General features: G+C 40.1%; 1 protein-coding gene across 1 annotated transcript in view; it reads left to right on the top strand.

Moving 5' to 3' along the window:
* LOC134357260 (solute carrier organic anion transporter family member 3A1-like) overlaps positions 1 to 26,069 on the top strand; it is a 315,218-nt gene that overhangs the window by 14,448 nt on the left and 274,701 nt on the right. The window contains exon 2 of the mRNA XM_063068602.1: positions 3,639 to 4,104. Coding sequence (XP_062924672.1) covers positions 3,639 to 4,104 — 466 coding nt within the window. The remainder of the gene's footprint in view (positions 1 to 3,638; positions 4,105 to 26,069) is intronic.

Here is a 26,069-nt window from a genome sequence, read left to right as displayed (position 1 = left end):
GGTCTGTTTTTTTTGGACATTATTGAAAATCTTAAACTTGGGCATATTTCCTTCCTGAATACAAGTAATTCATTGCAATGCAAAAAGTGAAACAAAGCCGAGCAGGCTTTTGAGGAGGGTGAGCCTTCTCTGGGATTGGAATTGGATTGTGATCAAAAGCAGTACTCATTAAGTATGGTGAGCATGTAGTCGCATGAAGTAGTTGAGAATGAGGTCCCTGTCACTGAGGGTTAAAACGTTGGAGGGAAGAGAAAGTTGGGCTGGAGGTGTCCAAAACATTTCCAGACTGCTCCTCTGAGGAAGATGACTAACTCTCTTATCTTCTTTGTCAAAATTAACATCACAAATATTAATTGTGAATTTTATTGTTATTGATATTCTTAAGGATTCTTTCATGTTTATCCAGGTTACAAAGGGTGCTCCGAATTCTAACTTCTTATTATATTTTTATTGGTTCCTCTATTGCAAATGAGCTAACTAATTTCCTTTTGGCAGTGTAGCAGGCCGCCTTCAAGGAAAGAATGTATCTTTTTAATCAGAACCTCACGATTGTTTATGTGAAACTTTTAGGGTAATAACTCAAGAAGTCTTCCTTTAGGACAATTCATTTGTAATGAGGTGCTAGGAGCCACTTACTGATCCAGAATTTTAGTTAAACTTGAATGATCTCTTCACAGAGTTTACTTAAAAAAAAAAGTAAATAAATAAAAAAAGTAGTTTCATGTAGTTTCCTGGGTTCCAACAGGCCATTAGTGATTGCACGGGCAAGCCCCACTTCCGAGTTATTACGGAGCACAACATATGCACCTATGTACAGATGCCAGAATGCAGTTCTGTTCAATGTCCCTCCAAAAAGTGGTTAAATTTAATTCCTGCCCACACTCTCGGGTTACTGAAGTCTCCTTTTGAGTTGTCTGACATTGAGAACTTCAAGCAGTTGCAGCTAGTACGTTCTCAAGAATCATCAATATATTGATAAGACAATGATAATGTTGGGTAGTTTGTCTCTTTTTTTTTGATGTGGTGCTTCTATCCTGTTTTGTAGGATTTATGTTGCTTGAGGGAACTGTAATTTCAATGCATTTTCATCTGTTTCAAGTGGTTTTAGGGTCTTTGGCTCAAGATAGTTCATCTGTTTAATAGAGGGTAATATAGGCCTCAGCCTCACCATATTTACATCACGCCACTCTTAAATTGCCAAAAAAACACTCTTATTCTTTCAAAGAAAACCTTTCATGTCGAATATTAGTGTTTTTTATGTAAGTGCTGAAGTTGTAACTCTTAGCAACTGTAAATGACTGTACTAATATACTAAGTAAATGCTCCTAGCTTCTCTCATCATTTCCTTTCATCTCCCCCTCCCACTACTCACCTACCTCCGCCTCAGCTGGTTTCACTTATCACATGCCAGGTTGTGTTCCTTCCCCCCCCTCCCCCACCCCTTTTTATTCTGGCTTCTGTCACTTTCCTTTTGAGTCCTGTCAAACCATCAAAAGCAACACACACAAAATGCTGAAGAAACTCAGCGGGCCAGGCAGCATCTATGAAAAAGAGTTTTGGGCCGAGACCCTTCAGAAGGACATTCTTCTCCCCCCCCGCCACACCCACTTTTGTTTCCATTCCTGATAAATGGTCTCATCAACTGTTTACTCTTTTTCATAGATGCTGCCTGGCCGGCTGAGTTCCTCCAGCAGTTTGTGTGTGTTGCTTTGGATTTCTAGCATCTGCAGATTTCCCGTGTTCAGCTCAAAACATCGATTGTTCATTTTCCTCCACAGATGCTGCCTGACCTGCTGAGTTCTTCCCGGCCTTCTAAAAAATTCCTAACTATAAAATAAAAGAAGTTTTTAGCATGTTTTATGAGCATCTAAACATCTCATCCTGAAGTGAACATATTGCGGGGGCGGGGGGTGTCACAGTAGGAAGGCAGTTAGTCGTAAACGTTACTACAGCACCAATGACCTGGGTTCAATTCCACCGCAGTCTGTAAGGAGTTTGTATGTTCTCCCCGTGACCACATGGGTTTTCTTTGTGTGCTGCTCTGGTTTCCTCACACATTCTAAAGTCATATGGTTTAGTAGCTCATTGGACATGTGAGTGTAATTTGACCAGATGTGCTGTATCTCTAAATAAAAAATAAATATTGAGAATTATTGACAATAACATTTTAGTGTCAGTTTTTTGAGCTCAGTTGGCTGACAGCATGACTATTGGTGAAACTGACAAATTTATGAATGAGACTTGGTTATAATACATTATTTTTACAGCTACACCAACAGCATAAAATGGTCATTCAGTTTACCAACTTGCATCAGGCAGCTGGATGTTGCAGGGGCAGAGTTGACACCAACATCACTTGGGAGGGGAAATCCTTCCTCTTCACATGTCTTGCGAAAGCTCACTTCTGGATAGCTCTTGACTTGATTTGGTTTTGATGGTTTCTCCTCTGACTGTGAAAGGTATTTTGAAGTGATGTTCTTGACCATAGTTCGGAAGTACAGCCTGTTTGCCAACCATTTCCCTTATCTCATTCCTTTAATGAGTTCAGGTGTAATGTCAGGTGTCAGCAAGTCCTTATCATGGATTTGACCCTAGGTACCCTCACATTTTGACTTATTTTAATTACAAAATCATGAAGTTAGTGGTTTATCTGTGATTTGAAGTCTGTTGGTTAGCTCTTCGTTCTAAGTAACAAGTTCACATCTTTGCCCAGTTATTTTTATTGATTCTTTCACAATTGACAGAAAAGATATATAAGTTGTTAATTGGGTTCCTGTTTTGTCAAGATGTCTTTACATTTATTGGTAGATAGTATTACTGAGACGATGATTTGCACTGTGTGAACGACGATCAAACCTTTGCACATTTTACTTGCAAGAACAGGAGAGAACACATGTAAGATTTCATTTTTTTAACAGTAGGACAAATGCCATCTTTGTCCTACTCCATTGTATCCAAGACATCTGAAAAGGAGTGGTGCCTCAAAAAGGTGGCATCTATCACTAAGGACCCCCTTCGCCTAGGACATGCCCTCTTCTCATTGCTACCAACAGGGAGGAGGTACAGGAGCCTGAAGGCACACACTCAATGATCCAGGAACAGCTTCTTCCCCTCTGAAATCAGATTTCTGAATGGATATTGTACCCATGAACAATACCTCACTACTTCTTTAAAACTTTTATTTTGTACACTACTTCTTAAATTTAACTATTTAATACATACAGTATGTAATTCACAGTTTTTTCTCTATTAGTATGTATTACATTGTACTGGTGTCTCAAAGACAACGAATTTTGCGGCATGTGCCAGTGATATTAAACTTGATTCTGGTTCTGACATTTCACTTCAAAGCACCTTGAAGCACAGGCAAAATAATATAGCAGTTCTCTCATGATTAATTTCCAGCACTGTAATGGGATTTGAGCTCGGCGTCTGCAAATTTCTAGCAGAGTATCATGACGATATGGTAACTATAAGCAATACTCTTTCATTCTGTCACATATAATTATTGATGAAGATGACTGTTTACAACCACAAGAGGGTTCAGTGAAATGGACGTAAGCCTTGGTGCACATAAGTTTTAAATCAGGTTGTTGCCTTTTAAAATACTGACAGTGCTTTTCTCATGTGTTTCACAGGTCAGTATTCTAACAACGCTTGAGAAGCGATTTGACCTACACAGCACTGAACTGGGAGTGATTGCAAGCAGCTTTGAGATTGGAAACCTCATGATAATATTGCTGGTGAGCTACTTCGGTGGCAAGGGTCATAGGCCACGATTGATAGGCTGTGGTGGAATCATAATGGCCATAGGGTCTTTATTCTGTGCATTACCCGAGTTCCTAAGCCATCAGTATCAATACAAGCAGGTGGATAGATCAGTGGTGAAAGACACCTGCCTGGCCAACCTTTCCTTGGAGGAAGAGCAGATCGAAGTGGAGAAGAATCTAAAAACGTGCGCAGAAACAGAAACGACAAACATGATGTATGTCCTGGTTATTGTGGCACAGGTTATCATTGGGGCGGGAGCAACTCCCATTCAACCACTCGGAGTCTCCTATATCGATGACCATGTACGGAAGAGAGATTCATCACTTTATATTGGTGAGTACTTCTTTATTCTCAGACACATTTTTGAAAGTGATTGCTCCTGTTAACAATTCCGTATTTCCACGTATTTATTGGATGAATTAAGATAATGGAAACTTCTTCAGTTGATTATTAATCAGTTATCTGTTGCATTCAGTGATTGTGGTTCAAATGAGGTGCAGTGATCTATATAGTCTATGTACTATCTAGTGTTAACTTCCAGAGTGAAACTATTCAAGGCTTATTTCACTTTCAGACCCCACAGTTAATCTGTCGGTGACATTAAAGAGAAAATAATCTTGTGATCCTGTAGAAATTCAATCAATATAACAATTCAGAGGTGTCCTTGAGGGCTCAAAAAAGGCTACTGTAAGCATTTATAGCATATAGTTCTCTGTATGAGTTGATTTGGGTGAATTGTTGACATTTAAGGAACTTCGCTCTGCCATAATTGTCTACTTGCATTAAAATTCCTCTTGAGGAAATGGCAATTTGATGAGATGTTTTCCTTCCAATATACTGATTTCCAGTTAAAATTTATTCTACTCTGTCTATAAAAAATTTTGCTAGTCTTCAACAGAGGTCCCTATTGAAAGTTACGGTAATTGGAAAAAAAAATGTTAGAATTTCAGAAAGAAAATGTTTATAGAGTGTGGTATTAGAAATACTGGAGCCTCTGTGTTTTATTAATTAGATCAGTGCTTTTCCCATTTTCTCAGCCAGGTAATCACTGACAAATTATTGTTCCCTAACATAATCTTCATATGAACCTTTAGCAACCACTGTCCTACTATCTGTCACTATTAAATGGAAAATGGTGTCGGTTACTGCTGAGAATGAGCTCATTTTGCTCTCTTATGCTTGTCTATATCTTTTCCTGTTCTTAAGAAGTGTTAGGTATCAGCAACGTCTTCAGATTGTACAACTGCGCCAAATATTATGCAATAAAATACCTTTAATATAGAGGATAAACAGTTGTTTTATTTGCTTTTACAGTTGCTACTGTTAACCAGCAAGAATTACTTTCTAACATGATATTCTTGTAATGTGCATATTGCTGGGAAAGCCACATTAATTGACTGTCCCTGGTTTCTGAAGGAGATGCAGTAGATCTTCTCCTTGATTTGTTGCGGTCCTTGTGCTGTTGGTATTGCTTGGCAGATTTGGAATTTCCTAAGTTAATATTGAAGGAACCTGCAGTAAATGTCAAAGCTGCAGACAGGAGTTATGTATCAGTTGTTGGTGTTCCTGTAACATTACTGTCTCAGTTTTATGTTAGAGAGCAGTGATCTCAAAAGTATTGCCAAAGCTGTGTTGCTACATTGGATCTACCATACAACAAGCAAGTTAACTGTTCGTAATGTCATACTCCCTTCTAAGGGGTCAGTCATCTCTGTAATTACTAACTTCCTTCATCCATGTTAATTGACCTTCAAAGTCTATTGATTTTATAAGTTTAAGATTTATGAATGGGAACTGACTGTGGAAAACTCACCTGATATGTTGGGTGTAGGATGTTACAATATTTGTATCCCTTAATAGCACTGATCTTCCTCAGGATGCATAAACGGAGACCCGTCAGTAGCTCCACATTGTATGTGTTACTTTTTATAGTGCACATTGTGCTCACCAGATTTGAGCAATAGATAAGGGCAATTTCATGTTGAGACAATTTATTGCGATTCTGTTCAAGTATCAAATGATTCTCAAGAATGGCTAATATAGTTAAAGATACCTGAAAACTCTTTTAAAAAATGTAATAATGTAGAATCAGAGATGGATAACACATAAATTTATGAAATAAAGAGTTTGACAGATTAGTTGCTAGAAAATGAACTGCTTTTTCATTGCTTGATCAGTTGATTCATGCTAAGTGATCTGTTAGTGTATCTAACCTCAATGGAAGTCTGTTTTATTTTAAGCCGGGTGGGTGATTGTGGATTATGACATTTTGTGTAGTTTACACAAATGTTCTTGGTTTTGATTTTCAAAGATAATTTTGTAACAAAGTCAATATCTTGGGCAGTACCAACACATCCCCAATAATAATTGTTTATCTGTAAAAGAGAGAGAAAAAATATCTCGTATACACAACTCAAGTACTGACATATAAAGATCCCATTGTTCTCCGTTGCAGGGAATTTCAAAGTTGGTGGAGAATTCCATCATCCAGTAGTTCTTCAAAATACCTTCCAGACATAAATAGGCACATTATTACGAGTAACAATAGTGGAACGCCATGGAATTAATGTACAATTGCACTAGTCTGTTACCCATAGCATAGGAAGTTTGTCCAGAAATGCAGGAAGCACAAGTCAAGTTGGAAACAAGCATCCTGAATGATTGAATTCAAAGTTCAAAGTAAATTTATTAGCAAATTATGCATATGTCACCATATACTACTCTGGTTGTGTATTTAGTATTTTGATAGTACTTAAACATATTGTTTGCTGAAGCATTCTTTGTTTTTTGCAAAATGCATTGTGGGTTATTTGTAGAAGTATGTAAATGACATACATCATTATGCTACTACGTCATAAGTGTGTTCCTCGCTTAAAAGAAAATGAACGAAGGCTCACATCCCTCAGCTTCCTTGTTTTCCTTTTAATTATAACAGTGGCGACAACATACTTTTACAGCGAATCTGAGATGACTGCCTATCTGTTGAAGCGCAGTATGACGTTTGAGTTAAAAAATAGCGCAGCACATTTCCTTTGCAAAAGGGAAAGATGAACGAATTTAAAAAGTTGGACAATGGGAGAATTCATGGTTTCACAATCAGTGAGTACTAGGTGATAATAATCATAAAAAACAGCAGAAATGGCTGGCCACAATGGAAGACTGAGAAAGTTGATTTCACAGCAGATAACTGGATATTGTATGCATAGATTGAGCAGTATTTTAAAGCAAATGAAATAGCCAGTGAGAAATGAGTATCAGTTTTCCTGAGTATTATGGGGTTAAGGCATATAGTATGCTTTGAAGTTTAACTGCTTTGACCAAACCAGCGGAAATGAGCTTTGCTGATATCATGAAAGTAATGCAGGAACATTTAGAATTGAAGACATTGTTGATTGCAGAACACCTTAGCGGATTCAAAAGGAAGGCGAGTCAATGTCAGCATACAAGGCTGAATTGTAAAAGTTGTCTCAGTATTGTCAGATGGGCTTAAAGATGCACTGAGAGATTGTTTAGATTGTGGAATTTTACAGGAAAGCATTCAAATGCAACTCTTAATTGAGGCACTACTTAAATTTAAAAGAGCCCTTGAAATTGCTGCATCAATGGAAGAGCAGATCGAGATGCAATTGAGCTGCAGTTAGGAATGAAAGTACATGTGAACAAAATTGCAACATCCTAGGAGAAAAAACGGCCTGATCGAACAAATTGTGTTACCATTGTGGCAGGGGCTCACATATATCAGACCAAAGCAGGTTTAAAGGTGAAACTTGCAGAAAATGCAACAAAGTAGGACACGTATAGCATCTCAGGCAGACAAAAAGAAATGGACTGCTTAGGGAAAAGAGAACGATAAAAAATCACATTGCAGTTTCAGAAAAAGCACTGATCTGCATGTTGTTGATGCAAAATCTAATGAGAGGGATGTAAGACCGGGTAGCCTTGATATTTACAAAGTGAAACCTAACAATAAAAAAGCAAAATGACTTACACCAGAAGTGAACGGCAAATTAATTAAAATGGAATTGGGCATTGGCTCGGCTGTTTCAGTCATTCCACAAAATGAGTCTGAATGGCAAAGATACCAAACTGAAGCCTGCGGGATATCCAACTAAGACCTTATACTGGAGAAAAGACACCTCCTCTGGGAAGGACATTCATAACAGTGAAATACAGCAACCAACAAGCCACATTGGGCTTGCATGTGATTAAAAACAGAAGGGGCAGCATTGGGGGAATGTGATTGGCTGAGTCAACTACAACTTGATTGGAGATCCATCCACCAGTTGCATGCCACATACCCTGTAATAGAGTCAACTGAAAGCGAATCAAGAAAGGTACTGGATGATGCCACAAAAAGCCTCCATGCTGTACACCATGAGCTCTGGTCTAACATAGAGCAAATAGTCGTTGGTGTTAACCCCTGTGACTCCGGATAGAAAGGATGCTGGACAACAGAAGGGTCAGGCTGATCAGAGGAATTGTGAAAGTGACGAAAGTAGTGGTCCGACTACAACGGTGTATGTAGGCAAAATATACGAGAAAGCTTCTGATATTTTAATCAGGCAGTTACATGTGACATGCTGCTTGTTTTTCAGCTGTGTGACGAAACACCAAGTTATCAGAAGATTGATGCTGATGAGAGAGATAAGTGAGACAATGGAGCAGCATTCAGAAATGTTAATGAGAGATGAGAGAGATTAACGAAAAGAGACACAGTTCCGAGTATTGACAGAACGGTTGCTTTGAACCTGAACTGTTTGAAGTTTGATGGACAGGCGATACCCCAGCAGGGGGATAAAAGGAACAGGTTCGCTAAGGCAAGACAGACACCACGAGATCACGAGATAACGAGACCCTGGAAGGGCGGTGTGCCCCCCCACAAGTTGGTGGGAGTTTTGGAGGTCTGGTCGCGGGACCGACCATAGATGCATAGGGTGAAAAGGTACGATCGGCGGGAACCTGGTGTGTGTGTCCGCCCTTACCTGGGTGCCGGGTTCACCGCGGAAGAACGAACGTATCCAGAACGGAGAGGTCACAGTCGGTGACCTCAGAAGACATTAAAAGGGCTTGCGCCGAAAGCTAACTGCGGAGGAACATCAAAGGTCTGTGACTCGAAATTTGCATTCGCGCTCTCTCTCTCTCTCTCTCTCTCTCTCCCCAATGGCACAACAGCAATTACTGCAAACTGTACTCAGCTGAACTGAACTCTGCATCACTTGAGACTGATTATTTTACCTCTAGACTGCGATAGAGCTTGATTGATTCCTATTATCCTAGTTATGTGTGTTTTATCATTGCTAACCCATTGCATTTATATCCTTACGATTAGAGTACTGTGTTACTTATTTCTTTAATAAAACTTTCTTAGTTCCAGTAATCCAGACTCCAACTAAGTGGTCCATTTCTGCTGGTTTCGCAACCCAGTTACGGGGTACGTAACAGCTGGAAGAGAGGAGTCAATGGAGGTACAGAAACTGAGGATTCATCAGATGATGTTGTGGATGCGGAAACCAAGAGGAGAGATCAGATCGTAAAGGGAGCAATAGTTGGATTAATAAGGGAATACTCCAGTGAACTTCCCAGATCAAGATGCACATCCTAGAAAGAAGAAAAAAGAAAAGAAAGAGGATGACGGTATAAGTGCTATGGAAGAGGATAAACGTCACAAATTCAGAGATATTCATAAGAAACGAGAAGGAAAAGGAAGGTGAGAAAAAAAAAACAAGTAGTTGAAAAGGAGAGAAGCAAGGATCACAGTAGATCCGGTGAGAAAAGACGAGAAAAGGAGCAGAAAGGTGTTCAGAGCTGTCAGAGCCATTTCCTGCAGTCTGCAAGTCAATTCCTACAACCACCACGCAGGAGGAGAGCTCAGAACCTGATATTGTTTTCACAGCCACAAGTCACACCTGCCAAGCAAAGTGACTGTCCTTGTTTGGAAAAACGTTATCCCACAAGAATAAGAAATCCTTCACAGTGGTTATATCTTCAGGCCTGAATAGCACAATTTTAAATTTACTATGGTGCAGATGTCTGTATAGTAGTTATATTATCTAGTATACTGTGTATATAGTTGAGATGCATTTTATATTGTTGGAGCTCATAGCTCAGCAACGAGGAGCATTGTGTATGTAACGTTTCAAAAATATTTGAGTAATATTGTAAATCTGTTGTTTGATTAAGCATTCTTTGTTGCTTACATAACGCAGTGTGGGTTATTTGTAAAAGTATGTAAATGGCATATGTCATTACACCACTACATCATACCTATATGTGTGTACCTTGCTTAAAAAAACAAACTGAGACTTGCACCTTCTGGCTCCCATGTTTTCCTTTCAATTAGTTTCATGCTTTGGAGCTACAAAACATGCCAACCCTGAGGTACATTTTCTTGTGAGCTTTCTCAATAGGTCAATGAAATACAATAGAATTGATGATGAACAGCACTGCTTGTGTATCAGATTCAGAATATAGATCACCGGAGACCAATGTACTACATGGAACCTGCACTACCTTGTGGGTGTGGAGCCTCAGCTCACCTGGATCCCAGATTTTGTCGGTATGGGGGACTGGTGGGGGGTTGTTGGGAGAGGGGTAGTGATGGGGCACTGCAGCCAGCGTGATTAGGCAGCACAGTCTGGCCAATAGCTTCTTGAGTTACTTTTGGATTTCTTTTAGTGTTGAACTGAACTGCATGGGAAGATGGGGAGAGGCCAGAGGAAATTCTATTCCGAGGTGATAAAGAATCTGGAGTGTAAATCAACTGAGATGGTTTTAGCAGGGCAGGGGTACAGTTCCTGTTACATTTTGTCATTAAGCATTGACTCAGGACGTCCAACTTTTCAAACATTGAGAATGTTTCAACTCTTGCCCTGGGTTTAAGTTTGTTGTTAGTGTTCCAGCATGAGCAGCTGATTAAAGTTCACTCTTACAAGTTCTGTTTTATCAATTGTTCAGCTAAACCTATGGGATCCATGCTCCCCACACACTGCAGGCTGGAACACATTGAAGGCAAATACCAACTCTGTTATGCCTTGTTACCATGAGGTCGAGCAGCTTTTTTTTGGAACCAGTGAACAGAAGAGCAGCAATATACTGGCAAACAGATGAACGTGAGGGCATTCAAGAGACATCAGAGATGTAAATTAAGCAGGCAGTTCAAGACTTTAATCTCTTTGGGTCTTGACCTGGCTGTTCAGATTGTATCCAATGTTTTCCGTCTCTATGGATATGTAGACATTTCTCATCACACAGTTTCAGCATTCTCAGGGATTTCGGTCCGTGGATCCTGAGTACTTTTTTAATTCAGTGTTCCAGTTTTATTTAGAGATAGAGTGTAGACCAGGCTCTTCCAGTCCAAGGAGCTGCACCGCCCACAATCCCACCTATCTAACTTTAGCCTAATCACAAGACAATTTACAGTGACCAATTAACCTACTAACTGATACATCTTTGGACCGTGGGAAGAAACCAGAGCACCTGGAGGTAACCCATGCAGTTGCGGGGAGAACGTGCAAATTCCTTATAGATGGCGTCGGAACTGAACTTCGAACTCCAACACCCCGAGCTGTAACGGCGTCACATTTAAATGTCTTCTTGTGTCACGCGCACCTCTCCGGCTTATTCATTCTTTTAATCACACGCAGTAGGTGAAGCCTTTTCATCAGCTTTATCAGTCGGAATCCTACCCACAGCACTCTTAACATTCAGTGTCACTTACTAACTGTTGGTTTGCCTGCATTTTGTCCACCTTCACTACCGTTCAATTGGAAATAGTATATAGGACTTAACTAATATTTCTAAAAGGAATGCCAGTTATTCACAGGAGGATGGTTATGATATAAATTGTAAAATGGAACATTCTGTTCCCCCTCCCCCAGAATGGAAAAGTATTGTAAAAAATTCTTTCAAGTTGCTTTAAAAATTTAAATAATGCACAATTCAATGCATGTCTTTTCAACAGTGCCATTCTCAATTACTGTCCTTGAAAAAGCACAGTACATCCATAAGCTTTTCAGAAATTTTAGCATTATTTAGGATGATTAGGAATTCTTCATACTCCTCTTTGTTTATTGTGATCTATTTCAGAGGAGTAGATTGTATATCTGTACTGCATCTTCCCTGGTGTAAGTTAGAATGTTAACCATAAAGATCCATCGTTCACAAATTTGCAAAACATTGCTCTTTCCTTTGTTATATTAAGAGGGTCAGATGAAGTTTGGTCTGGATTTCTTAAATTGTAATATTTTAGATGATTCTTTAACTGTTGACAGAAGTGTCTGAAGTGTGTGTGTGTGTAAAAGTAAAAATAAATAAATATATTAGTAATGCAAACCAATTTTGCTTATTGCTTATTACTAAAATTGTTTGGCTGATTTCACTGAGAGAACTCCGAAACATTGGCAGTGTGAACTCTGAAATATCTGTTAAGAATCCACTGACAGTTGTAGATCCAGAAAGAGGGTTCATAGTAGATCAAATGGGAAACAGGACTGAATTCTTAGAGTAGAAACTAGAAGCAGCTAGTCCAATCAGGCTTGGCTCAATTTCAATTCTAAAATTAATCACGTCATTGAGAATAATGACGCAAGGAATGAAGTAAGGCTATAGTCCAAACTAGATTGACTTTACTCAGACACAGCGATTCCCAGCTTGCTTAGAAGATGATGTAAGTATTATTTGTGCAGACTATTGAATGTGCTTGTCATGATTAATTTAGGACAAACTAAATAGTGAAAATCTTTAATAAAGAATAATTTTCTCATATTACTCAGTGTGGAAAGAGTCAAGCAGTACTTAAAGCAGCTGCAGTATTTTGGCCATTTCAGCAACATGCTAGTGAAATAGTTCTCTTCTGGCTTCTTCCAAAGCAATTGTGAGCTTTGAAACAGTGATTTCATTTAATTTTTAAAACCTTCAGGTGTGTTCTCATTTAACAGAGGAAGTGAGAGCACATGGAGGCCATTCATGGTGTTTACTCCTGCTCTAATACTTTGTTTGGATCTTGGCTGATATTTTCCTTCACGTTTCGACGTCATCTTCCAGTGATTCCTGCAAAATCCAGTCTCTGCTTGCATGTGCTCAACAGCTAGCCCTCAGAGGCCTTGGTTAGGTAAACTCAAAAATCCCTTCCCTCTGGGTAAAGAACTTCTCTTTTCAGTTCTGCATTAACTCATCCCTTATTTCGAGATAATTATACTTGGTTCTAGATGCTATCTGAACCACAATTGCATACCTGTCCTGTACATATCATGAACAAACCCTGTATTGGGCAATAAGTATTCTTACAAGTGGTTTGACTCTAGTTTTAAGTCCTTGTGTGTCTTAAGGACACCGGATATTTCTATAAATGACTTACTGTTGTTGATGGTCAATGTGTTAGCATGCATTCTAATGGAACGGGGTGTATTCTCGTTAGGAACTTAAGTGAATGTTCCTGTAAAATGCAGGCAGTCCTGAATCAGAATCAGAATCAGAATCAGGTTTACTATCACCGACAATGTCATGAACTTTGTTGATCTGCGTCATGGTGAAGGGTCCCAGACCGAAACGTTTATTTCTCTCCGTGGGTGTTGTCTGACCTGAGATCCTCCGGCGTTTTGTGTGCGTTTACTCTGGATTTAACACATCCGCTGTCTCTCTTGTGTAGATACTGTGTACATTCACTTTGTGATGCACCCTTGTAAGCTTACACTTCATTTTCCCACCCTGCAATGAGAGAAGTCCATTGAGTTCTTGGGAATTTTGGTACCATGCAGCTAGGTCTTGGAGGGACAAGAGCAGCTGAAGTGGACACATGGTGGGGCCCAAGTACTCTAGGTGCCGGTTTATACTGTTGAGATTAAGACGGGTATACTCTTGCAGACCCTTCTACCCCTCCAGAAATGGAAGTATTAGAATGATTTCTGGACATATTTTGAATAGCCTTTGGTGGTCCTATGATGAATTTCTGACAGGTTGGTCAACACAGAGGTCACTATCACACCCAGAAGTCACTGGCTTTCAATTTCCATAGCAGTCTGGATGCAAGCAACTGGAATATGAATTTGTTTCGTTCAACATTGCTTTTATTTCCCTAGGAGAAAGTGTTAACTGTCCTATACCCTGGATTCAAGAAAAAGAAGTTACCCATGTGTATAAATTTGTTCATCCACTTGCAGGTCTTGCTTGTGACAAAGGTCTCTTGGTTTATGCTAGCTCGATTCATTTGTAATGCTTGTAAATTGAAGCTCCATCGCACCCAGTCACAAAAGTAAATAAGGAGTGGTTATTTTGAACAGGTTGCCAGCTTCCACGGTGTCTGATGTTTATTAGGTTCAGGAGATGCAGTAGTTTCTGAAGCACTGCCGTGGATCCACAGTGGATGGGGCTTCCAGCTTTGATCGTGGTCCTGACAGTATGACATCAACGTTACTTTATTTTTTTTCTGTCTGAAGCATCAACTTCTGACCTGACAGTGAATCTGGTTTTCTTGCACGCAGGCATCCCAGTATTGGGACATGCAGGCAGACGTTGGTCTCATTAATTTGTTTTGCTGTCTTCGGAGTGTCTGGTGGAGGAGTGTGGAGGGCACCAGTGAGGGCAACCGACTATGTTCTGGGAACTGTATCCTAGGGAATTCTGGTAATCTGGTTATTCCTAAACGGGACTGGTCAATATCTGAACTAACAGTGAGATTAATTTATGTGAGTGTCTACTGACAAAAGTTTATCAGATCACTCCTATACATGCAGGGCTAAAATATACAATGCTGTTGTACCAGTTTAATTGACCGATTTGCACATATTTTAAAAAATATTACTGCAAGTTTGAAAAGAATTGTGTTAGTTTCTTCATTGCTCCCTCATCTTGTACATTCGATACATCCTGCTTTAGTATTCAGAACATGCTACTTCTTATTCCCCGCCTGGAGATGCCTTGACGTATACTCTACTGTTCTGTGAACTAATGCAGTTTTACCTGCTCTTCAGACTTCGCCACCACCCACTGCCATTCCCAGAAGCAGGATTAGACTTGTTCAATAAATCACAGTGGCCACGCTATCTCTCATTATATCTGTGGTACATTAAGTTTTATATGTTGTCCAATCTTCTTTCTTAAAGGGTTTGACAAATGTGTCTGATTATTGATTCAAATTTATTTATCACATGTACATTGAAACATGCAGTGAAAGAGAGTCACGGAAAAATACAGCACAGAAACAAGCCCTTCGGCCCATCTAGTCTGTGCCAAACCATTTAACTGCCCACTCACATTGACCTGCACCGGGAACATAGCCTTCCATATCCCTACCATCCATGTACCTATCCAAGCTTCTGTTGATTTTTCAAAGTTCAAAGTAAATTTATTATCAAAGTACACATATGTGACCATATACTGTGTCCCTAGGATTCACTTTATTACAGACATTCACAATAGAACAAAGACATGCAAATTAATGAAAAACTATGCACAAACAAGACAGACGAATAATCAATGTGCAAAAGAAGACGAAAAAGTAATCATGGATAAATAAATAAATAATATCTAGGAAGTGAATTATAGAGTTCATGAAAATGAGTCCAAAGGTTGTGGAATCAGCTCAATGTTGAGCTGAATTTCCACATTCTTTCCAACTATACTGATTTATAGGTTTAAACTAAACATAACAATTTACAGTGTAGATTGTCCTCAACTGACATGTGAGATGCATTCTGGTAAAGATACAGCCTACCACTTAGGAAATGCCTGAAACAGCAGAATAAGTCATGTGGAGGTGGGAGACGGTGAATTGATGCTATAGAATTTAAACTATGCCTGGGAATTCCTGTTTGTTTCCCAAAGGAGTGGGATTCATTACACAAACTATAATTTAGTATAGCAATCATAGAAGTTTACTTGTCTCAATCTTCCACAGAAAATGAGGAGTATTTATTTATTGCACAGTACTTGTAGCTAAGTTGTGAAGAAATCCTGTGAAATACCAGTGTTCCCTTATACTTTTGTATATGATAAAAAGGTCTTTTCCACTCATTGTTTTTATAGGGAGAACGATTGTAATTAATTAATTATTCTGTTTCCATTAATTCTGTGTGAGATTTAGGTATCCTGATGCAATCATTTCCTCCCAGAACTAGATTTAATATTTAAGTTTAAGATGAGCTGTATTTGTCACATTACATTGAAACATCGAAATGCATGTTTCAGTGTGCTGTTTTGTGTCAGTGAACAACACAGTTCAAGGATTGGGCTGGGGTAGCCCGCATGTGTTGTTATGCTTGTGGCACCAACATGGGCTGCTCACAACTCACTAACCTTAACCATATGCCTTTGGAATGTGGGAGGAATCTGGAGCTGCTGGGGGAAACCCAGGTGCTCACTGGCAGAACGTACCAACTACTTTGACCAGCAGCAGGAATCACACCCAAAATGGTGATCACTGGCACTCTAAAGCAGTGACGCTAACTAAACGCTGCCATACTGCCCAATCCCGACTTATCTTTTTTATAGTTGTTTGCAAGTATCATAAAATGCAAAGTGTTGGTATTGGTTTATTATTGTCACATGTACAGTGCCTATAAAAAGTATTCATCCCCCTTGGAAGTTTTCACATTTTATTGTTTTACAACATTGAATCACAGTGGATTTAATTTGGCTTTTTTTCACACTGATCAACGGAAAAAGACTCTTTAGCGTCAAAGTGAAAACAAATCTCTATAAAGTGATCAACATTAATTACAAATATTGAACACAAAATAATTGTATTCACTTCCTATAAGTGTTCACCTCCTCCAAGTCAGTATTTAGTAGAAGTACCTTTGGCAGCAACTACAGCCTTGAGTCTGTGTGGATAGGTCTCTGTCAGCTTTGCACATCCGGACACTGCAATATTTTTCCATTCTTGTTTACAAAACTGCTCAAGCTCTGTCAGATTGCACGAAGATCATGAGTGAACAGCCCTTTTCAAGTCCAGCCACAAATTCTCAATTGGATTGTGGTCTGCTTCATGGTAGGGATGGTGTGTTTTTGATGATGTGCGATGTTTGGCTTACACCAAACATAGCGTTCAGTCTGATAGCCAAAAAGCTTAATTTTGGTTTCATCAGAGTATAGAACCTTCTTCCAGATGACTTTAGAGTCTCCCACATGCCTTCTGGCAAATTCTAGCCGAGATTTCATGTGAGTTTTTTTCAAAAGTGGCTTTCTCTTTGCCACTCTCCTATAAAGCTGCAACTGGTGAACTAGCTGAGCAACAGTTGTTCTCTGTGCAGTCTCTCTCACCTCGGCCACTGAAGTTGGTAACTCCTCCAGAGTTGTCGTAGGTATTCTGGTGGCCTCCCTCACTAGTCCCCTTCTTGCATACTCACTCAGTTTTTGAGGACGGCTGCTCTTGGCAGATTTACAGCTGTGCCATATCCTTTCCATTTCTTGATGATTGACTTAACTGTACTCTAAAGGATATTAGATTAGATTAGATTCAATTTTATTGTCATTGTGCCGAGTACAGATACAACCAAATGAAATGCAGTTAGCATCTAACCAGAAATGCAAAGAATAGTCTTATTTACAAAATAACTGCAAATAAAAAGCAAGTGCTACGGCACACAAATATAAAAGTACTGAGACAGCACAAGACATGGAAACTTTCATGTATCCATCTCCTGACTTGTGCTTTTCAATAACCTTTTTGTGGAGTCACTTGGAGTGTTCTTTCATCTTCATTGTGTAGTTTTTGCCAGGATATTGACTCACCAGCAGTTGGACCTTCCGGATACAGGTGTATTTTTACTACAAATGATTGAAATACCTTGACTGCACACAGGTTTCCAAAAACAGATCTCCATTTAAGTAATTATGTGACTTCTAAAACCAATTGGCTGCACCAGTGATGATTTGGTCTGTCATATTAAAGGGAGGTGCATACTTTTATAATAAGTTATTTTGTGTTTTATATTTGTAATTAACTTAGATCACTGTGTAGAGATCTGTTTTCACTTTGACATGAAAGAGTCTGTTTCTGTTGATCAGTGTCAAAAAAGCCAAATTAAATCTACTGTGATTCAATGTTGTAAAACAATAAAACATGAAAACTTTGAAGGGGGCTGAATACTTTTTATAGGCACCGTACAGTGAAAAGCTTGTCTCGCATACTGTACACACAGATCAGATCATTACACAGTGCATTGAGCTCGAATAAGGTAAAACATTAACAATGCAGAATAAAGGTTAAAAGCTACTGAAACACTGCAGTGCAGGAAAACAATAAAATGCAATATCATAATAAGGTAGATTGTGAGGCTGAGAGTCCATCTTATCGTTCAAGAGGTCTGTTCAATAGTCTGATTACAGTGGAATAGAAGCTGTCCTTGAGCCTGGTGGTACGTGTTTTCAGGCTTTTGTATCTTCTGCGTCATTGGAGAGGGGAGAAGAGAGAATGTCTGGGGTGGGTGGGGTCTTAGATCATGCTGGCTGATTTAATGAGGCATCCATTAAGGGGAAAATGGTTCCTTTGATATGCTGAGCTGTTCCCACAATTCCCTGCTGTTTCTTGTGGTCATGTGCAGAGCAGTTGCCACAACAAGCAGATATGCATCCAGACAGGATGCTTTCCGTGGTGCAATGTTAAAAGTTAGCAATATAAGAAGTGCAGGTTAAATTAGTAGTTGGGACAGATGTTCTGATTTCACAAAACACATTGGAGCTTTATTTAGCGGACATTTGTGTGTTTGATTAATCACTTGCCGATCTGAAAACCAAGATTACGTTAACCAGCCCTATTAACTCCGTGGTGATAAATGGAAAGAAAGTGGAAACAGTGACGGATTTTGTCTTCCTCGGTTCAGAGATTTCTAACTGCAGCCACAAAATTAAACAGCACTCACTTCTGGGGAGGGTAGCAATGGCAAATTTAGATAAAATACTGAAGAGCAGAGACATAACATTGTCTATGACGATCCGTATAGTGATGTCTATGGTATTTCCAGTTGTGATGTATGGCTGTGAGAGCTGGACTATTCGTAAGGCTGAATACAAAAGAATCGACGCCTTTGAACTTGACTGCTGGAGGAAAGTGTTACGGGTTCATTGAACAGCAAGAAGATCCAACAAGTCAGTACTTGAAGAAATACAGCCAGACTGCTCACGAGGAGGCTTGGTAATGAGACAAAAGCTCAAATATTTTGGCCACATCATGAGAAGATGGGATTCCTTGGAATACTCTCATGTGGGTAAAAGAAGGAGAGGATGACAGAGGCTACGATGGATGGATAATGTTACTCAGACAATGCGTATGACCCTGTGGGATCTTAGAGAGGCAGTTTCCAACAAGAAGGCTTGGTGTGCAGGAGTCTATGAGGTCATGAAGAGTTGGACTCGACCAGCGACAGAACAACAACATATCTGAAAACCGGCCAGGAACTGGAAGCTTCTTGAGTGAGGACTGCAGCCCAGAAGCAGTTAAGGTTGCGGCATTCAGTGAGTGAGTGTCATGTGTGAGATTGGGTTCAGTGCTTTTGGAATCAGCATGATCAGAAGCAGAGCTGAAGGGGTTGGGAAGGGTTGGTAATTGTTGGGAGGGGTCTGGTTTTGGGGTGACTTTTGGAAGCTGTTTTGGATGTGGTGGACTCAGTAATCAAGGGGAATTCTAATCTGGGGTTGTGGGGAAAGTAAATGGTCACAAGAAGGAAGCAGTTTATGGATGGGGGGGGTACTGGAGGAAACTGAGAAACATTCCTGTTGTGTCTGACCCCTAGGATACAGCTGAAAAGCACTTCCATCAGAACACAATACTATCCCATCTTCCATTTGCTTGCCATTTTTCCAAGGTGCAGGAAGCTGGCTAACCAAAGTCAGAGTAGTTGTTCCTTTTCGCGCCTTGTGGCCTTAGCATTTCCTTAGCATTTGTCTGTTCTCATATAAGATAATGAGGGGCATTGATTGTGTGGATAGTCAGAGGCTGTTCACCAGCGCTGAAATGACTAACACGAGGGGGCATAGTTGACTTGGAAATAGGTACCAAGGAGATGTCAGGAGTAAGTTTTTCACACAGAGAGTGCAGGGTGCATCGAATGCACTGCCTGTGGCAGTGGTGGAAATGGATACAATAGAGTCTTTTAAGAGCCTCTTAGATAGTTACATGGAGCTTAGAAAAATGGAGGGCTGTGCGCTAGGGAAATTCTAGGCAGTTTCTTGAGTAGGTTACATGGTCAGCACAACATTGTGGGCCGAAAGGCCTGTAATGTGCTACCGATTTCTATATTTATGAGGCTGAGTTGCTAGCTCAACCCAGCATGGATGAATTCGAACCCAGGACCATTGGCCTTGAAGTCTGGTGCTGATACCACTACACCACCAACCAGCTGAAGGTCAGAGCTGGAAGAGAGATAAAATCTGAGGCCACATCCTCATCATTATATTTAAATGAGTAACACATGCAAGGTGCCCTAGGAACGTAACAAGTCAGGCGGCTTCTATGGACTCTAAATTTCAGGCCGAGACCCTTCATCAGGACAGAGTCCTGAAATGTCAATTGCTTATTTCCCTCCTTAGATGCTGCCTGACTTGCTGAAGTCCTCCAGCATTTTGTGCGCAGGATCTCATGTGATTACATGATGTGAGTTGATTCCAAATCTGATTTTAAAAAAACATCACTTCCAACCTAAACCAACTCACACTGAGACCTTAAAATGATCCCATTAAGTCATGTACTATATATTTGGTGTCATTAAACAAAAATGTAGGAGCAGATTCAAGTGTGATTTATCTGATCTTGGCCTCAAATCCACATTCATGGCTGTTCACCATAACCCTTGAATAATCTGAAACACTGACATATTGTTAAATTTTTAACTAAAGTGTAGGTGACACAGCAATTTGTTACAACCAAGAAATGCAATGTGTGATTTGCAAATGGCATCCTATCCCTGCCTTCCATGTGGCTTGGAATGAAGCATTGTGTTTAACAAGTCCACGGAGTATGAGTTGCGCTGCCCAGCAATCCCCCAGTTTAACCCTTTTACAATGACTAATTAACCTACTAACTGGTAGTTAGTAATTAACCTGTTAAGTACCAGACGAAACCCATGTGGTCACTGGGAGAATGTGGCGGAAATTGAACCCAGGTCGCTGGTACTGTAAACCGTTGTACTAACCACCGCACTACAGAGCCACTTAGGAGATCTGGGGTTCTTTGAATGGCCTTATCTGAGTAATCTATCACTTGCACAACGAGGAAGATGACTCAAGTCAAAACGATGTCTTGACCTGGAACTGAACCGCTGTAAGAAACCTGTGAAGTTATGTTGCGATGCTGAAGTCCTTCAGGTGATCTGCTGCCAACAGGGACAGGCAAGGCTGGGCCTTGAGTGGGCTAAAGCATTTATTGTAGCCCCGTGAGAGTACTTCTGCCCAACTGAATCCTTAGAAAGGTTAATCTAATTGCTCATGTAAATTTCTTGTTACTTTCTAATGTACTGAATTTGTCAAAGTTAACTCCACTGGGGACCATGATTTTGGCAGTTAAAAATGCATTTGGACAGCAAATTTGGTTCCTCCTCCCATATGGCCTGAGATGAGGAGTGGAGTAATTTATAATAATTTGCAGTACTGTAGGACTGAGACTAAACTCTTTCATTACATTTTTTTTCTAATGTAGTCAGGACTGTAAAATCGACCTCTGAAAGTCTGAACTGAACAGCCACATTCTATACTTCCACATGCTTTTTATCAGCCCTCTGTTTAAGAAGTTGGATTTGATCTCTGTGACATGTTGGTTATTTTCCCCAGTGCGCACACTCCAGGGAACAACAGACTGTAGAAATCTGGTTGTTATTCTGCACACTGTTGGGAAGATTTCCTCCATGTGTTGTCTGTTGCAAAAAGGGTAAACATGTTTATGAAAAACACATTTACTGTTTTGCCACGCATAATGTGCATTGAGGACTTCCTTGCAGGTAAACCTGTTATATTAATACTGGCTCCTTGCAGACGAGGTCTTGGACACTGAGCAAGCACAGGTACACGAGAAACTGTTTTGTGCTGCATCCCATGATTGGTTTGGATTCTTTGCAAGTTTTATTTCATGGATGAAGGTCCCATAGTGACATTAAAAGATAAGAATACTGATTCCACATAATTGGCACAAAAGCTAAATGACTTACATGAAAAGTAAAAAAGCCCATTTTCTAGATTGCTTCATATGCATTTGCCAAATTTAAATAGATTGTAATTAAACTGGACAGATAAAGTTGCAGGTAATCAAAGTCTGGACCAGTTCAGATCATTTTGAATGTGAGCTGGAAAATGTACCTTGTTTGAATACTTCCACACAACAGGAGTAAGTGTGTGCATTCGTAATGTACTGAAATAGCTAAATAACAACTGATTTTGGATTATTGCCTATTTTTTGAGTAGACCATAGTCACAAACAATGTGTATTTTTTTTTCACTGTCAGAGAACGTGGTGCAGACGTGATTCAAAAGCAGAGCTGCGGGGGCAGTTCAGCAATGAATAGTAACTTTAATCATTATCATCATCATCGTCATCATCATCATGTGCTGTGTTGTATGATGTGGGCGATCATCGTCTTGACCATGATTGACCTTGGCAAATTTTTCTACAGAAGTGGTTTGCCATTGCCTTCTGGGCAGTGTCTTCACAGACTGGGTGATCCCAGCCGTTATCAGTACTCTTCAGAGATTGCCTGCCTGGCGTCTGTGGTCACGTAACTAGGATTTGTGATATACAACACCTGCTCATGCGACCATCCACCACCTGCTCCCCTGACTTTACGTGACCCTGATTGGGGGGGGGGGGGTTGCAAAGCAGGTACTGCATCTTGCCCAAGGGTGACCTGCTGGCTAGCGGAGGGAAGAAGTGCCTTACACCTCCTTTGGTAGAGACGTATCTCCACCCCACCACCCTAACTTTAATAATAAACTGCAAAGTGACAAGCCATGAGGTGCCACAAAACAAGAGAGAACAGGTACTAAATACCTCAGACAATGAGGTAACCGAAGGCCAAGAGCGACTAGTTGAAACTAGCTGGTTTGATAGGTGGACAAGGGCTGAGCATGAGAGCTGGGTTTAAATAGGTTGCAGGTGATGAGTTGGAAATGAGTGGCAGGTGACTCCTATTAGCTGGGTGGAGACTGGGAGGTGTCTTCCTGTGCAGGCTGCCACTAACACTTAGTACCTTCAAAAGTTTGTAAGGTATTATGCCCCCACTGTTAACCATCTCCAACAAGAGTGTGTACAATTGCTTAGCCTTTTATCCAAGCCTTTAGCATCATCAAATTCGACTGTCATCAAAGTCTGGGTGGCCACTACTGATCAGAAATTCAACTGATCTTGAAAACCTGTAATTCAAATCAGTAGGCAAAAAGATCTGACCAAAAAATGATGTAGTGATAGTTAACGTCAAACCTCTCTTCTGTGGGACTGTGGCCAGGTGAAAGAGAAGCACAACGGGAGATCATGGTCATTTGTGGATATGGACCAGGGGTCGGAATGAGGTGAAATAATGAGCGGAGGCCATGCCTTGTGCTTGAGGCTCTGGGAAGGAGGAATGAAGCCTCTGCAGTGGGGATGTGTGGGATGGGGATACATGAATTAGGCCTGTGCCTTGGGTTGAGATGGGTGGCTGAAGTCTATAGATCTGGAAGGAAGGCCCGGGACTTAGCCAGTCATCAGCTATAGACTGGGAAGAAAGGCTTAGGCTCAACAGGCGCACTGGGCAAAGATCTGGAGAAGGGAGTAGGTGGTAGTTTGTGAAGGATGTTTAGAGCTAATTGGAAACCAAGAAATCGAAGGCTCAGAATCTGGGCCTTGCAGGGTAGCAACTAATTGTGATCTTACTAGGTATTGGTGGAGAGGGTTTGTCAGCAGTGAAGGGCCCTGTGGGAATGGCAGTAAGATGCCAAATAGATGAAGGTTAAGCAAAGGAATTTCTCATAGCCTTAATGCAGAAATTTGGAAGTGCTACTTGTCCAAAAATGCCTAATGATGCTCTCTCCCAGGCAATCTCATTTACGTATTCCGACTGTGCTCAAGGAGGAGCTTGACACAGGCAATTTCCATCACTCCTTGTGCTGCTGACTGTTTAACAGAGTCCTACCCGAAAATGTCCCATCAGATATCTGGAGTGAGACAAAACAACGTCGTGATTGTTGCTATCACTTTTCAGTAAATGAAAAACAAAAATCGATCGCAATTACTTAACACTGACAAAGCAATGGCATGCAGTTGAATTTCTAAGCCAATGCTCTTGAGGTCTAGTACATTACAACTGGTTTTCCATATATTTAGCTTGACACTATTACAGTTTGGGGCATTCTGGAGTTCAGAGTTAGTTCCGGTGCCGTGCTGTAAAGAATTTCTGTACGTTTTCCCCGTGGAATGCATGGGTTTTCCGCAGTAAGGATAAGGATAAAGGATAAACACAATAAGGATAAAGTATACAATAAAACACAATCAATATAAATATATATGGTTAGATTTATAATGGATATGGGAAATATAAATATATAATATTAGAATTATAAAATAAAATGTCCATAAAGTGACACTTGGTTTGTTCCCACAATCCAAAGATGTACCAGCTAGGTTCATTGGTCATTATAAAATTGTCCCGTGATTAGGTTAGGGTTAATCGGGTTTGACGGGGGTTGCTGGGGCAGTGTGGCTCAAAGGGCCGGAGAGGCCTGTTCTGCACTGTATTGCTAAATAAATCAATAAATATTTATATTTGCCTTTTTCAGACTCCTATTTTAGGCTTATAGGAGCTGAGCTTTTACAAGGATGTTTGAATCTTGGCTGGGCAGTCATACACCAGACTAACACGTGGAAATGAATTCTCTAACTATATGACAAAATATCAACTCACATGCAGTATCACAGCTTTCCAAAAACCTTACAGCAAAGAGTTTGATTTTTTTGAAGGTAGGCTTATATTCATAAATATTATCAAGGATTTTATGTACGTAAGATTCAAGATTGTATTTCTTGTCATATTGTTCATTGTACACATGTGTAAAGAGGAAAGAAATGATTGTTACTCCGGATGTGATGCAAATAAACACAATAAGGATAAAGTATACAATAAAACACAATCAATATAAATATATATGATTAGATTTATAATGGATATGGGAAATATAAATATATAATATTAGAATTATAAAATAAAATGTCCATAAAGTGACACTAGGTACAAGATATTTGTACATAAGGTGACTCTGACGGGAAATGTTTGAAGTAGTGGTGGTGGGGAGTGTGAATGGGTGGAGGTGTTGATCAGCCTGACGGCTTGTTTTCGAATCTGGTGTGCATGTTGTGTGTCCTCTTCCCTGATGGGAGTGGGACAAACAATCCATGATCAGAGTGGGCAAGACCCTTCTTGAACTTCATAACTTCTGCTTCATAATATTTTTTTCCAGACAATGCTCACTTAGATGATATCTTTGTTGAAATAAGATGCAGAAAATGAGCTGCTAAAGGTACACAGTGATCAGGCAGCATCTGGGGGAGGAAATGGACAATCCATGTTTTGGGATCTGGACTGAAATTATAGCTATTCATACTGACAGTGCTGTCCCACTTTGGATTTCATTTATCTTTTTAAAAATATTTAGTATCTCTGGCTTCCTTGTTTTAGACAAAATCTCTTTTTTTTAATCTCAGAGAAGATGGTTTCACTTGCTGAGTACTTAGATAAATCATTGATGAGCCCAGGCAACAGAATTTTCTTGTGTTCAATGTGTGCTCTCATTTCTTCTTCCTTGTCTACCAACGGTCTTTCCAGCAATGCCCAACCTATTAAAGAATATGTCAAATAAATATACAGTTAAACCCTGACCTAACAACCACCCCCAACATGCAAGGAAGCAAGACGTCACAGTAACAGTTTTAAGGTATATTGAGCTTAGTGAACTCTTCAATTAATAATTTGCTAATCATCATCGGGAAAGCTCATTTCGTTGTTGTACTACCTAAGGAGGCTGTCCATTTTGATTTTCATTTCTGAGAGCTTCAGAGTCAGTTGGAACCTGGCAGTTTAATTCAGAATTCTTTTACTGAGTCTTTGACAACTTCTGATTGGTTGTGGTAGGAGTTTATAAGAGCAAAACAATTTTCCGGTGGGATCGAGTATCGGCACCCAGTTGCCCACCATTGAGAACATTTACCATAAATGCTGCCTGGGCAGGGTGAAAAGCATTATCAGGGATGCATCTCACCCTAACTATAGACTTTTTACTCTCCTCCCATCCGGTAGGCGCTACAGGAGCCTCCGTTCCCGTACCAGCAGGCACAGGAAGAGCTTCTT

Source organism: Mobula hypostoma, chromosome 16 (genome assembly GCF_963921235.1).
Source record: "Mobula hypostoma chromosome 16, sMobHyp1.1, whole genome shotgun sequence".
Lineage (NCBI taxonomy): Eukaryota > Metazoa > Chordata > Chondrichthyes > Myliobatiformes > Myliobatidae > Mobula > Mobula hypostoma.
The sequence above is the reverse complement of the archived record's forward strand: the minus strand, read 5'-3'. Positions and strand labels throughout refer to the sequence as shown.